At 44.4% G+C, this 14,313-nt stretch overlaps 1 protein-coding gene across 1 annotated transcript; it reads left to right on the top strand.

Annotated features, from left to right (window-relative positions):
• Positions 1-7,047: 7,047 nt before the first annotated feature.
• FZD1 (frizzled class receptor 1) lies at positions 7,048-14,080 on the top strand. The gene has a single exon (XM_015134129.3). It carries the CDS (start codon positions 10,238-10,240, stop codon positions 12,185-12,187), a length of 1,950 nt encoding a protein of 649 aa, XP_014989615.3. The 5' UTR covers positions 7,048-10,237; the 3' UTR covers positions 12,188-14,080.
• Positions 14,081-14,313: the final 233 nt, after the last annotated feature.

Here is a 14,313-nt window from a genome sequence, read left to right as displayed (position 1 = left end):
GATGGGGTTTTCTAAATATTCAATCATGTTATTTGCAAACAGAGACCATTTGACTTCCTCTCTTGCTATTTGAATACTCTTTATTTTTTTCTCTTGCCTGAATGTCCTGGCCAGAACTTCCAATACTATGTTGAATAGGAATGGTGAGAGAGGGCATCCTTGTCTTGTGCTGGTTTTCAAAGGGAATGCTTCCACTTTGCCCATTCAGTATGATATTGACTGCGGGTTTGTCATAAATAACTCTTATTATTTTGAGATATGTTCTATCGATACCTGGTTTATTGAGGTTTTCAGCATGAAGGGGTGTTGAATTCAACAAAGGCCTTTTTTGCATCTAATGAGATAATCATGCGGTTTTTGTCATTGGTTCTGTTTGCGTGATGGACTATGTTTATTGATTTGCGTTTGTTGAACCAGCCTTGCATCCCAGGGATGAAGCCGACTTGATCATGGTGGGTAACCTTTTTGATGTGCTGCTGGGTTCACTTTGGCAATATTTTATTGAGAATTTTCGCCTTGATATTTATCAGGCATATTGGCCTGAAATTTTTTGTTGTTGTTGTGTCTCTCCCAGGTTTTGGTATCAGGTTGATGCTGGCCTCATAAAATGAGTTAGGGAGGATTCTCTCTTTTTCTATTGTTTGGAATAGTTTCAGAAGGACTGGTACCAGCTCCTCTTTGTACCTCTGGTAGAATTCAGCTATGAATCTGTCTGGTCCTGGGTTTCTTTTTTTTTTTTTTGGTTGGTAGGTTATTAATTACTGCCTCAATTTCAAAACTTCTTACTGGCCTATTCAGGGGTTCAACTACTTCCTGGTTTAGTCTTGGGAGGGTGTATGTGTCCAGGAATTTATCCATTTCTTTTAGATTTTCTAGATTATTTGTGTAGAGGTGTTTATAGTATTCTCTAATGGTAGTTTGTATTTCTCTGGGGTCAGTGGTGGTATCTCCTTTAACAGTTCTTATTGTGTCTATTTGATTCTTCTTTCTTTCTTCTTTACTAGTCTGGCTAGTGGTCTATGTATTTTGTTAATCTTTTCAAAAAACCAGCTCCTGGATTCATTGATTTTTTGAAGGGTTTTCCGTGTCTCTATCTCCTTCGGCACTGCTCTGATTTTAGTTATTTCTTGTCTTCTGCTATCTTTTGAATTTGTTTGCTCTTGCTTCTCTAGTTCTTTTAATTGTGATGTTAGGGTGTCAATTTTAGATCTTTCCTGCTTTCTCCTGTGGGCAGTTAGTGCTATAAATTTCCTTCTAAACGCTGCTTTAGGTCTGTCCCAGAGATTCTGGTACATTGTATCTTTGTTCTCATTGTTTTCAAAGAACTTATTTATTTCTGCCTTAATTTTATTATTTATCCATAGTCATTTAGGAGCAGGTTGTTCAGTTTTTATGTAGGTGGTTTTGAGTGAATTTCTTCATCCTGAGTTCTAATTTGATTGTGGTCTGAGAGATTGTTTGTTATGATTTCCATTATTTTGCATTTGCTGAGGAGTGTGTTACTTCCAGTTATGTGGTCAATTTTAGAATAAGTGTGATGTGGTGCTGAGAAGAAGGTATATTCTGTTGATTTAGGGTGGAAAGTTCTGTAAATGTCTATTAGGTCCACTTAGTTCAGAGCTGAGTTCATGTCCTGAATATCCTTGCTAATTTTCTGTCTCATTAATCTAGTATTGACAGTGGGGTGTTAAAGTCTCCCACTATTATTATGTGGGAGTCTAAGTCTCTTTGTAGGTCTCTAAGAATTTTATGAATCTCGATGATCTGGTATTGGGTACATATATATTTAGGATAGCACTTCTTGTTGCATTGATCCCTTTACCATTATATAATGCTCTTTTTTGTCTTTTTTGATCTTTGTTGGTTTAAAGTCTGTGTTATCAGAGACTAGGATTGCAACCCCTTCTACTTTTTTGCTTTCCATTTGCTTTGTAAATATTCTTCCATCCCTTTATTTTGAGCCTATATGTGTCTTTGCTTGTGAGATGGCTCTCCTGAAAACAGCACACTCATGGGTCTTGACTCTATCCCATTTGCCAGTCTGTGTCTTTTAATTGGAGCACTTAGCCCATTTACATTTAAGGTTAATATTGTTATGTGTGAATTTGATCCTGTCATTATGTTAGCTGGTTATTTGGCCCATTAGTTGACGCAGTTTCTTCATAATGTTGATGGTCTTTACAATTTGGTATGTTTTTACAGTGGCTGGTACTAGTGTTCCTGTCCATGTTTAATGCTTCCTTCAGGAGCTCTTGTAAGGCAGGCCTGTTGTGAAAAAGTCTCTCAGCATTTGCTGAGAGTATATGTCTGTAAATAATTTTATTTCTCCTTCACTTATGAAGCTTAGTTTGGCTGGATATGACATTCTGGGTTGAAAGCTTTCTGCTGAGAGATCCGCTGTTAGTCTGATGGGCTTCCCTTTGTGGGTAACCCGACCTTTCTCTCTGGCTGCCCTTAGCATTTTTTCCTTCTTTTCAACCTTGGCGAATCTGATGATTATGTGTCTTGGGGTTGCTCTTTTTGAGGAATATCTTTGTGGTGTTCTCTCTATTTCCTGAATTTGAATGGTAGCCTGCCTTGCTAGGTTGGTGAAGTTCTTCTGGATTATATCTTGAAGAGTGTTTTCCAACTTGGTTCCATTCTCCCTATCACTTTCAGGTACACCAATCAGACGTAGATTTGGTCTTTTCACATAGTTCTATATTTCTTGGAGGCTTTGTCCATTTCTTTTCACTCTGTTTCCTCTAATCTTGTCTTCTAACTTTATTTCATTGAGTTGATCTTCACTCTCTGTTATCCTTTCTTCTTCTTGATCAGTTTGGCTATTGATACTTGTGTATGCTTCACGAAGTTCTTGTGCTGTGTTTTTCAGCTCCATCACGTCATTTATGTTCTTCTCTAAACTGGTTATTCTAGTTAGCAATTCATGTAACCTTTTTTCAAGGTTCTTAGCTTCCTTGCATTGGGTTAGAACATACTCCTTTAGCTCGGAGGAGTTTGTTGGGCTCCACCAAGTTTGAACTTCCAGGCAGCTTTGTTTACACTGTGAGGGAAAAACTGCTACTCAAGCCTCAGTAATGGCTGACACCCCTCCCCCCGCCAAGCTCGAGCATCCCAGGTCAACTTCAGACTGCTGTTCTCGCAGTGAGAATTTCAAGCTAGTGGATCTTAGCTTGCTGGGCTCCATGGGGGTGAAATCCACTGAGCTAGAGTATTTGGCTTCCTGGATTCAGCCCCCTTTCCAGGGGAGTGAACGGTTCTGTCTTGCTGGCATTCCAGGTGCCACTGGGGTGTGAAAAAAAAAAAAAAAAAAAAAAACTCCACAGCTAGCTCAGTGTCTCAATGTCTGCCCAAACAGCCACCCAGTTTTGTGCTTGAATCCCAGGCCCCTGGTGTAGGCACACAAGGGAATCTCCTGGTGTGTGGGTTGTGAAGATTGTAGGAAAAGCACAGTGTCTGGGCCAGAATGCATGGTTCCTCATGGCATAGTCCTTCACGGCTTCCCTTGGCTAGGGGAGGGAGTTCCCTAACCCCTTGTGCTTCCCGGGTGAGGCAATGCCCCAGCCTGCTTTGGCTCGCCCTCTGTAGTCTGCACCCCCTGTCTAACCAGTCCCAAAGAGATCAGCCAGGTACCTCAGCTGGAAATGCAGAAATCACCCACCTTCTGCGCTGATCTCACTGGGAGCTGCAGAGCAGAGCTGTTCCTATTTGGTCATCTTGCCAGCCCCCGACCCCAAAGATGTTATTCTAAGAAATATTTGTACCCAAACTTTAGAAACATTAAATTGACTTCCCTGTCAATTTATGCAGCCAGGAGATTTCAGGTTAAAGCAAGAAACAAAAAAGAAGAAAACAATTTGATCAGACTATAATTTTAACAGATGCATAACATTATTTCCCCCATACACAAATCATCTAGAAGGGAGAATAGAAATGTTCACTTACAGAAGCACAAGTTTTACTTATTCTCCTAAAATTTATTTCTGCATCAAAATGATTGCAAACTCAGCACCCCACATCTTAGCCAATCAGGCCTCTTTAAGCGGATGAGGCATAAGGTTTTAATTTACAAGGAATCATCTATATTTCTTTCCCAGGGACTCGAAGAAGGACTACATTCTAAATCTAATACAAATGCCTGCATGTTTTGCAAAAGTTTTCCCAGATAGTATACACCATTTACAATTGCACAATGACATGACAACAGAACTAATTAAAGCAGAGTCATGAAATACTATTTATATGCACTTTTTTTGTGAAACTGATGTTTAAGTAATAATGTATTTAGCAAAATTTCCTATTATAGTTTAATTTTTTAATTACAAGAAAATTTGGGTTATTATCCTACCTTGATGAAAATTCAGTGATAGTGATTTGTTTCCTCTTTCATACTTCTTATCTTTTTTAAAAAATAAAAAATGTTTTGTGAGATTTGTGTACAAGTAATCCATGATTCATATTTAGAACTACAGAGCCACCCCTTTATATTAAATCTTTAAGTCTTGCCATGTTTAAAATGTAAATTATAACAAATTACGGCTGATTCTCAAATAATAAGTTAGTTCAGGATCTTAATATCAATTAGCTGTAAGTACCCTATAAGATAAAAGTCAAGGTAATCACACTGAAAATCTCTTTTGATAAGTGGTTTTAGGGAAATATATATATATGAGTCTGCAAATTGAGCTTCTGTATGTGAATGAATTCAAGAACTATTTTACCAATGTCGAGAGCAGATTTGTATGAGAAAGAAAGGAAAAACAAAGAAAGAAAAGACATTCATTTTTAGAATTGTTGCAGAAGAATACAGATGTTATGGAAGATAAGAAATAGCTTATGTAGTAATTTCTGGGTTGGAAATTCAAGAAGAAATGAAATAGAGAACTACGCTGAAAGCTTTAGTAGAGTTATACTTAATGTGTCTCTAAAAAGACGATATAATAGACTCCTAGGTGGTGCCACCCAGAAAGAAGGGAATAGTATGGTCTGAGTTTTCTCTATTACTATCAGCTCCTTAACCAATCAACTTCCCTTCACTAGGAATTCAAGAAGAGTCAGGAACTCAAAGCATAGCAGGCCGAGTTCTTACTTTCTACACCTGACATTCAAAAGTAATACAGGGGTGAGAGTCCAACCTTATAAAATAAAAATCCAAAATATATTAGGTCTAATTCAGCATTTTTCAAGTTGAATCTCACAGAGCATTAATGCCAAGCAAAATATTGATGCAGTATAATATATATGTGTGTCTATGTATGTGTATGTATGTACATGTGTGTATTCCAAGTGTGTGTTTGTATATGTATATTCCAAATGTGGGAAATACTAAATAAGACAAAAGTTTAAAAGGGTTCTTCAGCTCAGCACTTCTCAGAGATTATATTAGGCTAATGTGAATCTCCAATAAGGACACAGAGTATGGCCTTTTTTCCAAACTTATTTGAACAAATTTATCTCACAGTACACCTTTGGAGAGGGTGGTCTAATGCATCAGTGAATCCCAGCATTTAAGCCCCTAGCATATATATCCTGGTATAGAAAACTATGTTAAATACTGAGCAATCATCTGATGTGCTCCCAGAAACCACATTTTCTTCTGTGATTTTTTCACTGGACACAATCACATAGTGTTACTAACTGGAAGTCCATGGACCTTGGTCAGACACAAGCCCCATTCTGGCACTTACTGGCTATGGGATCTTGTACAAATTACTTAAGTGCTTTGAGCCTTCGACCCTTCATCTATTAAAAGGAGATAACATAGGGAGGCTGAGTGGGAGGATAGCTTGAGCCCAGGAGTTTGAGACCAGCCTGGGCAACACAGCAAGACCCTGTCTCAACAAAAATTTAAAAAATTAGATGGACATGATGGTGCATACCTGTAGTCCCAACAAGGAGTGAAGCTAAAGTGGGAGGATTGCTCAAGCCCAGGAGTTTGAGGCTGCAGCGAACTATGATCCTATGATCATGCCAGCTTGGGAGACAGAATGGGACCCTGCTTCTAAAAAAAAAGAAAAAGGCTAAAAAAAAAAAAAAAAAAAAAAAGGAGGGATAAGATAATTAGCACCGTCCTCAAAGTTTAAGCAACACAATGTATGGAAACATCGTGCAAAATAACACCAAGTATACACAGTAGGTTTTCAAAAATATAGTCTTAACCAATGTTAATCTCTATTCTTCAACAAAGACAATTCAAGTCTGCCACCCACAAGCCAGCAAAAATGCAACTCACCTAAAAGCTTAAGATCCTTCAGGTTGCACATGGAGCATTCACCTAACTGCCTGTGTGTCTGTGTACACTCAACTATATGTAATTGGAACTGGATCTCTATCCCTGCTAATTATCCACATTCAACCTGACATAAGCAGTCTGGAGAAACTTCAGAAGATTTGGGAAAGGCCTGATAAAACAAGATCTTTGATATAAGAAAACTTGACTGAGTATGATGCTTGACAAAGCAGTATCAAGGAGGAATTGGGTTGTTTATAGTTTTGACCTAACTGAAATATTTTTATTACCAAGTTCATAATAGTTCATACTTAGTAATTTTTATCTGTGGATCTCAAATTTTTCCACATCTTGAGAAAATAGTACATTTTATACTCTGTTAAAATACATTGCTCATATTTCTCTTCTAATATTTTGTTACCCATTGCTTTCATGACCTCCTCCAAAAGACCTCCTTTCATGACTCTGGTTATTACTGACTAAAACTCTGAATTGTTTCTGATTTTAGTACCTTCTTCTGTATTACATAGTTTTGATAAATTAAATATTTTATTTGTATAATAAATGAAAATGAAGTTTGTTGTTTTTTTTAAACTTTGGAAGACAACTCTCAGAAAATGATTTTTTAAAAATTTTATAAGGTTTTTTATTTACACATTCTATTGAGGGAGAACTTCCACAGAAAACTAACTTTTAAAAAAAGATTAAAAGTACTAGAGCTACTTAAAGGAACATAGAAGGATTAAAATAAGCTTCTAATGATATTCAAGCCAAATAGGGCCATTTAACTTGAGGCACATCCCTTAATATTTCTGGGTCCAATATTCTTAATTGTAGATTGCAGAAAATTAACTCATTTCTAGATGACATCTTTGGTTGCTTCCAGTTTCATAATCTGGTAAGAATGACATTTTCTCTCTCTCTCTGTCTCTTTTTTTTTTTTTTTTTTTTTTTTTTATACTTTAAGTTATAGGGTACATCTCTCTCTCTTTTTAACTCTGGCTGTACTTCTGAGCCTCGTAGTAAACTTCACTGTCAGGTGGAATATAAAACAAGTTCAAGAATTTCAGTAGAACAACTTTTGAAGCAAGACAGTGTCTTCTACTCTGAGAAACAGAACTGAGTGCTCTGCCATATTCTCTGTGCCCTAACCCCTTAGGGGAGAAGGAGAAGGATTTGGAGTGATGGTAGGGATGGATGCTTAACACATATGATGCTTCTTGGTAATTAACACATCAGAATAAATTCACTTTTCACTCAGCCTAGTCAGCTCGAATGACGTGAGAGAATAGAATACAAGACAGGTTAAGTCTTTCCAAGACAGGAGTGATAGGAGACAGATGGCTTGATAAAGTTCCTAAACACAGGATACCATCGGCAGAGGAATGAGCATCAGAGTGGAAAGGCTAGAGAAAAAGTGTCCCTGGGAGCCTGGGGACCAGGATCCTAGAGTGTAAAATGAACACTTACTGAACGGTTCAAAGGACCTCAGAAAGCTGTGCTTCCCAACCTCCTTTTCAATATCAAAATGTGTCATAAATTACAGTCAACACACATACACATGCTCACATAATTGTGCATTTAGTACCTGTTGCTTTAAAAAAATGCTAGCAATCAGAAATACATTAACGCAAATATGCATTTTATGAATGTACTGCTTATATAAACATTTGAAAAACAATAACATGTATCTGAGACAAATAGATGTCATTTTGCTTTGGTAGGTAAAGATGTGTAGACACCAACATGCTGAGTAGTGAAATTATCAGAGACTTGTTAGTATGTAGTACAAGTAACACCCATCTAACTAGTAACCTTTATGTGTAGATGAATGTTAAAGCTTCCTAATGACAGCCTGCCTCAAGAGCCCTCTTTCAGCCACCCTGAAATCATTCCTTGCTTATGTGGGGAAAGTGATCTTCCAATAGTTTTCTATTTTCTGTATAATTTGGCCCAAACCTTTCAGTCTGGACTAAAACCTTTCCTCCTGTCTCCCCTCAAAGTGCCTCAGCTACACTCATCTCTCTGGCCGCTTTCGGCAATTCAAGTGAATTTGAGATTTAATCTTTTGCACCTTGCACCTACCTCTCCGTCAGAACCCCATTTCATCTGAGCTGGTTGCTTTCCTTGTGCCCTTTTGGCTTTGGGATGGACACTGTGACAAGTGATTTGCATTTCTGTGCCCCATTGTATTATGCCCTCCTCTAGGGCTGGCACAAGTCTCCTTCATTTTATACTCTACGACTTAAGAGTGTATATTAAGAGTGTATTATAGCACAATGGGTGGTTGGTATCTATTAAACAAATGAATGTGTAAAGGAATGACAGTAATTGGCGAAAAGTACGCTGAGACAGAGTCTGATCACAGGCACAAAAAAAAAAAAAAATCGAAGAATTAATAGTCCAATGGCACTTTTCTGATAAAACTGAATCACATAGTCAAACCACCATTTAAAATAATCTTACAAGGAAAACAACATTAATGTGCGTCTGCTGAGACGGATTATATTGTTTTGGAATTAGGAAGAGAATGTGCAGTTCGCTGTTTGCTTTCAGACTGTTTGTTTTGTTTGTTAAACTGGCGTCTCCAGCTCTGTAGCCCAGCCTGTGGAACCTAAATGGCCCAGGTCCCAGGAGTTCCCATCAGAGCCGTGGGCGTCCCCAGGGTTTAGAAAGGCTCCCCAAGGGCCTAGGCTGCCGGCGAGTGCAGCTCCCGCCGGCGCCACCTCTGCGGTCTGGAGCGGCGAGGACGATCCCAGAGAGGCGCCCCCACCGCCTCGGTCGTCGGGTTCTCAAGTTTTCCTCTCCAAAAATTTAATGGATAGTTTTCTTTTGCTTCTGTTTCTGACTTGATTAAAGAGGCGGAAAAAAAGGAGTTTGACTACAAGAATGATATTAGCAGAAGGCGCATCTGGCTTTACTTTCCAAATTCCATCAAAGTTTGTGTTTTGTTTCATTTGACAGCAATCCCGTGAACGTCTCCTCTGGGGAAATGGCGCGACCAAAGCCCGCCAAGCCCAGTCAGTGAACTAGAGGATTTATTAATGTAATATTTTAAACAAAACCTCGACAGACAAACTCAGAGGAAACCGTGCGCTCCTTAAGTCAAAGGCATCTGTTTTGGAAGCAGCACCCGGTTTGCTGTTGGTAACCAGCGTTAAGAGCAGGATTTTTAAACATGATAATGGATACAAGAAAAGAAAAGCTAAGTCCCGCGGTCCTCTGACTCCTATTCATTATCTCCAGTAGCATATGGGACCATTCTCCTACTTGTCCTCGCCCTTTTCTTCTGAAAAAGCAAAAGCAACCAAGCCTGTCCCGCTTCATAGCAATCCTACTCTTTGTGCCTGAGTAGTGCCACCACCACTTCCTCCTCCTCCCGCCTCCTCCTACCCCGCCCGCCAGCCGCTGGCATTCGCTCAGGCTAGGAGGCGGCCGGCTCCCTTTGCGCCAGGAAGCCGGAGCCGCGATTGGGCGACGGTCCCTGAGCCTCCAGTTCTGCGTCGGTTTCAAGGCTCCTCCCTCCTGGTGAAAGACAGACTGCGGGGCGCCTGGAAACCGGTCCGAGGGCGCGCGAGGGAGAGGAGAGGGAGCGAGTTGAGGGATTGACACAAATGGTCAGGCGGCGGCGGCGGAGAAGGAGGCGGAGGCGCAGGGGGGAGCCGAGCCCGCTGGGCTGCGGAGAGTTGCGCTCTCTACGGGGCCGCGGCCACTAGCGCGGCGCCGCCAGCCGGGAGCCAGCGAGCCGAGGGCCAGGAAGGCGGGACACGACCCCGGCGCACCCGAGCCACCCGGGTTCTCCCCGCCGCCCGCGCTTCATGAATCGCAAGTTTCCGCGGCGGCGGCGGCTGCGGTACGCAGAGCAGGAGCCGGGGGAGCGGGCCGGACGCGGCTTGGGCTCGACGGAGGGCACCGGCGCAGAGGTCTCCCTGGCCGCAGGGGGTGCCACAGCCGGCCGTGCCCCTGCCAGCCCCAGCGCAGCGGCGCCAAGAGAGGAGCCGAGAAAGTATGGCTGAGGAGGAGGTGCCTAAGAAGTCCCGGGCCGCCGGCGGCGGCGTGAGCTGGGAACTTTGTGCCGGGGCGCTCTCGGCCCGGCTGGCGGAGGAGGGGAGCGGGGACGCCGGTGGCCGCCGCCGCCCCCCAGTTGACCCCCGGCGATTGGCGCGCCAGCTGCTGCTGCTGCTTTGGCTGCTGGAGGCTCCGCTGTTGCTGGGGGTCCGGGCGCAGGCGGCGGGCCAGGGGCCAGGCCAGGGGCCCGGGCCGGGGCAGCAACCGCCGCCGCCGCCGCCGCCTCAGCAGCAACAGAGCGGGCAGCAGTACAACGGTGAGCGGGGCATCTCCATCCCGGACCACGGCTATTGCCAGCCCATCTCCATCCCGCTGTGCACGGACATCGCGTACAACCAGACCATCATGCCCAACCTGCTGGGCCACACGAACCAGGAGGACGCGGGCCTCGAGGTGCACCAGTTCTACCCGCTAGTGAAAGTGCAGTGTTCCGCTGAGCTCAAGTTCTTCCTGTGCTCCATGTACGCGCCCGTGTGCACCGTGCTAGAGCAAGCGCTGCCGCCCTGCCGCTCCCTGTGCGAGCGCGCGCGCCAGGGCTGCGAGGCGCTCATGAACAAGTTCGGCTTCCAGTGGCCAGACACGCTCAAGTGCGAGAAGTTCCCGGTGCACGGCGCCGGCGAGCTGTGCGTGGGCCAGAACACGTCCGACAAGGGCACCCCGACGCCCTCGCTGCTTCCAGAGTTTTGGACAAGCAACCCTCAGCACGGCGGCGGAGGGCACCGTGGCGGCTTCCCGGGGGGCGCCAGCGCGTCGGAGCGAGGCAAGTTCTCCTGCCCGCGCGCCCTCAAGGTGCCCTCCTACCTCAACTACCACTTCCTGGGGGAGAAGGACTGCGGCGCACCCTGTGAGCCGACCAAGGTGTACGGGCTAATGTACTTCGGACCCGAGGAGCTGCGCTTCTCGCGCACCTGGATTGGCATCTGGTCAGTGCTGTGCTGCGCCTCCACGCTCTTCACGGTGCTTACGTACCTGGTGGACATGCGGCGCTTCAGCTACCCGGAGCGGCCCATCATCTTCTTGTCCGGCTGTTACACGGCCGTGGCCGTGGCCTACATCGCCGGCTTCCTCCTGGAGGACCGAGTGGTGTGTAACGACAAGTTCACCGAGGACGGGGCACGTACTGTGGCGCAGGGCACCAAGAAGGAGGGCTGCACCATCCTCTTCATGATGCTGTACTTCTTCAGCATGGCCAGCTCCATCTGGTGGGTGATCCTGTCGCTCACCTGGTTCCTGGCGGCTGGCATGAAGTGGGGCCACGAGGCCATCGAAGCCAACTCACAATATTTTCACCTGGCCGCCTGGGCTGTGCCGGCCATCAAGACCATCACCATCCTGGCGCTGGGCCAGGTGGACGGTGATGTGCTGAGCGGAGTGTGCTTCGTGGGGCTCAACAACGTGGACGCGCTGCGTGGCTTCGTGCTGGCACCCCTCTTCGTGTACCTGTTTATCGGCACGTCCTTTCTGCTGGCCGGCTTTGTGTCGCTCTTCCGCATTCGCACCATCATGAAGCACGATGGCACCAAGACCGAGAAGCTGGAGAAGCTCATGGTGCGCATTGGCGTCTTCAGCGTGCTGTACACTGTGCCAGCCACCATCGTCATCGCCTGCTACTTCTACGAGCAGGCCTTCCGGGACCAGTGGGAACGCAGCTGGGTGGCCCAGAGCTGCAAGAGCTACGCTATCCCCTGCCCTCACCTCCAGGCGGGCGGAGGCGCCCCGCCGCACCCGCCCATGAGCCCGGATTTCACGGTCTTCATGATCAAGTATCTTATGACGCTGATCGTGGGCATCACGTCGGGCTTCTGGATCTGGTCCGGCAAGACTCTCAACTCCTGGAGGAAGTTCTATACGAGGCTCACCAACAGCAAACAAGGGGAGACTACCGTCTGAGACCTGGGGCTCAGCCCATGCCCAGGCCTCGGCCGGGGCGCAGCCATTGCCCAAAGCCAGCCCCGTGGAGTTCGTGCCAATCCTGACATCTCGAGGCTTCCTCACTAGGTAACTCTCTTTCGCAGGCTCCTTTGAAGAACTCAGCTCCTGCAAAAGCTTCCGTCCCTGAGGCAAAAGGACACGAGGGCCCGACTGCCAGAGGGAGGATGGACAGACCTCTTGCCCTCACACTCTGGTACCAGGACTGTTCGCTTTTATGATTGTAAATAGCCTGTGTAAGATTTTTGTAAGTATATTTGTATTTAAATGACGACCGATCACGCGTTTTTCTTTTTCAAAAGTTTTTAATTATTTAGGGCGGTTTAACCATTTGAGGCTTTTCCTTCTTGCCCTTTTGGGAGTATTGCAAAGGAGCTAAGACTGGAGTGCAACCGCCCAGCGCTCCTGGTCGTCCTCGCGCGCCTCTCCCTGAAGCTAGTGCTCGGGGCCGGCTGGGCGCCAGCTCCGGAGCGAGTTCAGCACTGCGGGGTGCGACTAGGGCTGCGCTGCCAGGGTCAATTCCCGCCGCCTCCTTCTACCCCCTCCCCCTCCGTCTGACCCCTTCCTCCCTTTCCTGGCTTGAGGTAGGGGTCTTATGGTACAGTACTCCACAAAGTTTCCAAATCTGGAGGTGGGCCCCCGTACATTCCAATTCCTCCCTTGGTCAGCGGTGGATTGCGAAGGCCCATCGTTTCGACTTCCTGAAGCTGGATTTTTAACTGTCCAGAACTTTCCCCCAACTTCATGGGAGCCCACGAGTGTGGGCATTGGCAGTCTCAGCCTCCCTCCAAGGTCACCCTCAACGCCCAGACACTCCCTTCTCCCACCTTAGTTGGTTACAGGGTGAGTGAGAGAACCAATGCCAAACTTTTTGAAGTCTAATTTTTGAGGGGTGAGCTCATTTCATTCTCTAGTGTCTAAAACCTGGTATGGGTTTGGCCAGCGTCATGGAAAGATGTGGTTACTGAGATTTGGGAAGAAGCATGAAGCTTTGTGTGGGTTGGAAGAGACTGAAGATATGGGTTATAAAATGTTAATTCTAATTGCATACGGATGCCTGGCAACCTGCCTTTAGGAATGAGACAGCCTGCCCTTAGATTTTACCGGTCTGTAAAATGGAAATGTTGAGATCACCTGGAAAGCTTTGTTAAGGAGTTGATCTTTGCTTTCCTTAACAAGACAGTAAAATGTAAACAGAAATTGAAAACTTGAAGGATATTTCAGTGTAATGGACTTCCTCAAATTGAAGTGCTATTTTCTTATTTTTAATCAAATAACTAGACATATATCAGAAACATTAAAATGTAAAAGTTGAACACTTTCAACATTTTATTACGATTATTATTCAGCAACACATTCTGAGGGAGGAACAATCCACACCACCAATAATAACCTGGTAAGATTTCAGGAGCTAAAGAAGGTAGAATAATTGATGGGGAGATAGGGCCTGAAGTAAACAAGATATGGGCATGCATGCTAAAGGGAAAATGTGTGCAGGTCTACTGCATTAAATCCTGTGTGCTCCTCTTTTGGATTTACAGAAATGTGTCAAATGTAAATCTTACAAAGCCATTTAAAAATATTCACTTTAGTTCTCTGTGAAGAAGAGGATAAAAGCAGTCCTCCTGATTGTATTGTTTTAAACTTTAAGAATTTATCTAAATGCCGGTACTTAGGACCTAAATTTATCTATGTCTGTCATACGCTAAAATGATATTGGTCTTTGAATTTGGTATACATTTATTCTGTTCACTATCACAAAATCATCTATATTTATAGAGGAATAGAAGTTTATATATATAAAATACCGTATTTTTAATTTCGCAAATAAAAAATTCAAAGTTTTGTACAAAATTATATGGTTTTTGTGCCTGAAAATAATAGAGCTTGAGCTGTCTGAACTATTTTACATTTTATGGTGTCTCATAGCCAATCCCACAGTGTAAAAATTCAGGAATTCAATGAAAAAAGTCTACCCTTAAGCCCTCAGATCAGTCTTTCCAAAGAATTACTCTGTTTGCATTGTTGTGATTGACATTTGTGAAGTCCCAAGAAAAGACCTGTTTTCATGACAGTAGAAAATAGAA

Source organism: Macaca mulatta, chromosome 3, assembly GCF_049350105.2.
Source record: "Macaca mulatta isolate MMU2019108-1 chromosome 3, T2T-MMU8v2.0, whole genome shotgun sequence".
Classification (NCBI taxonomy): domain Eukaryota; kingdom Metazoa; phylum Chordata; class Mammalia; order Primates; family Cercopithecidae; genus Macaca; species Macaca mulatta.
This window is presented reverse-complemented; position numbering and strand designations above follow the sequence as displayed.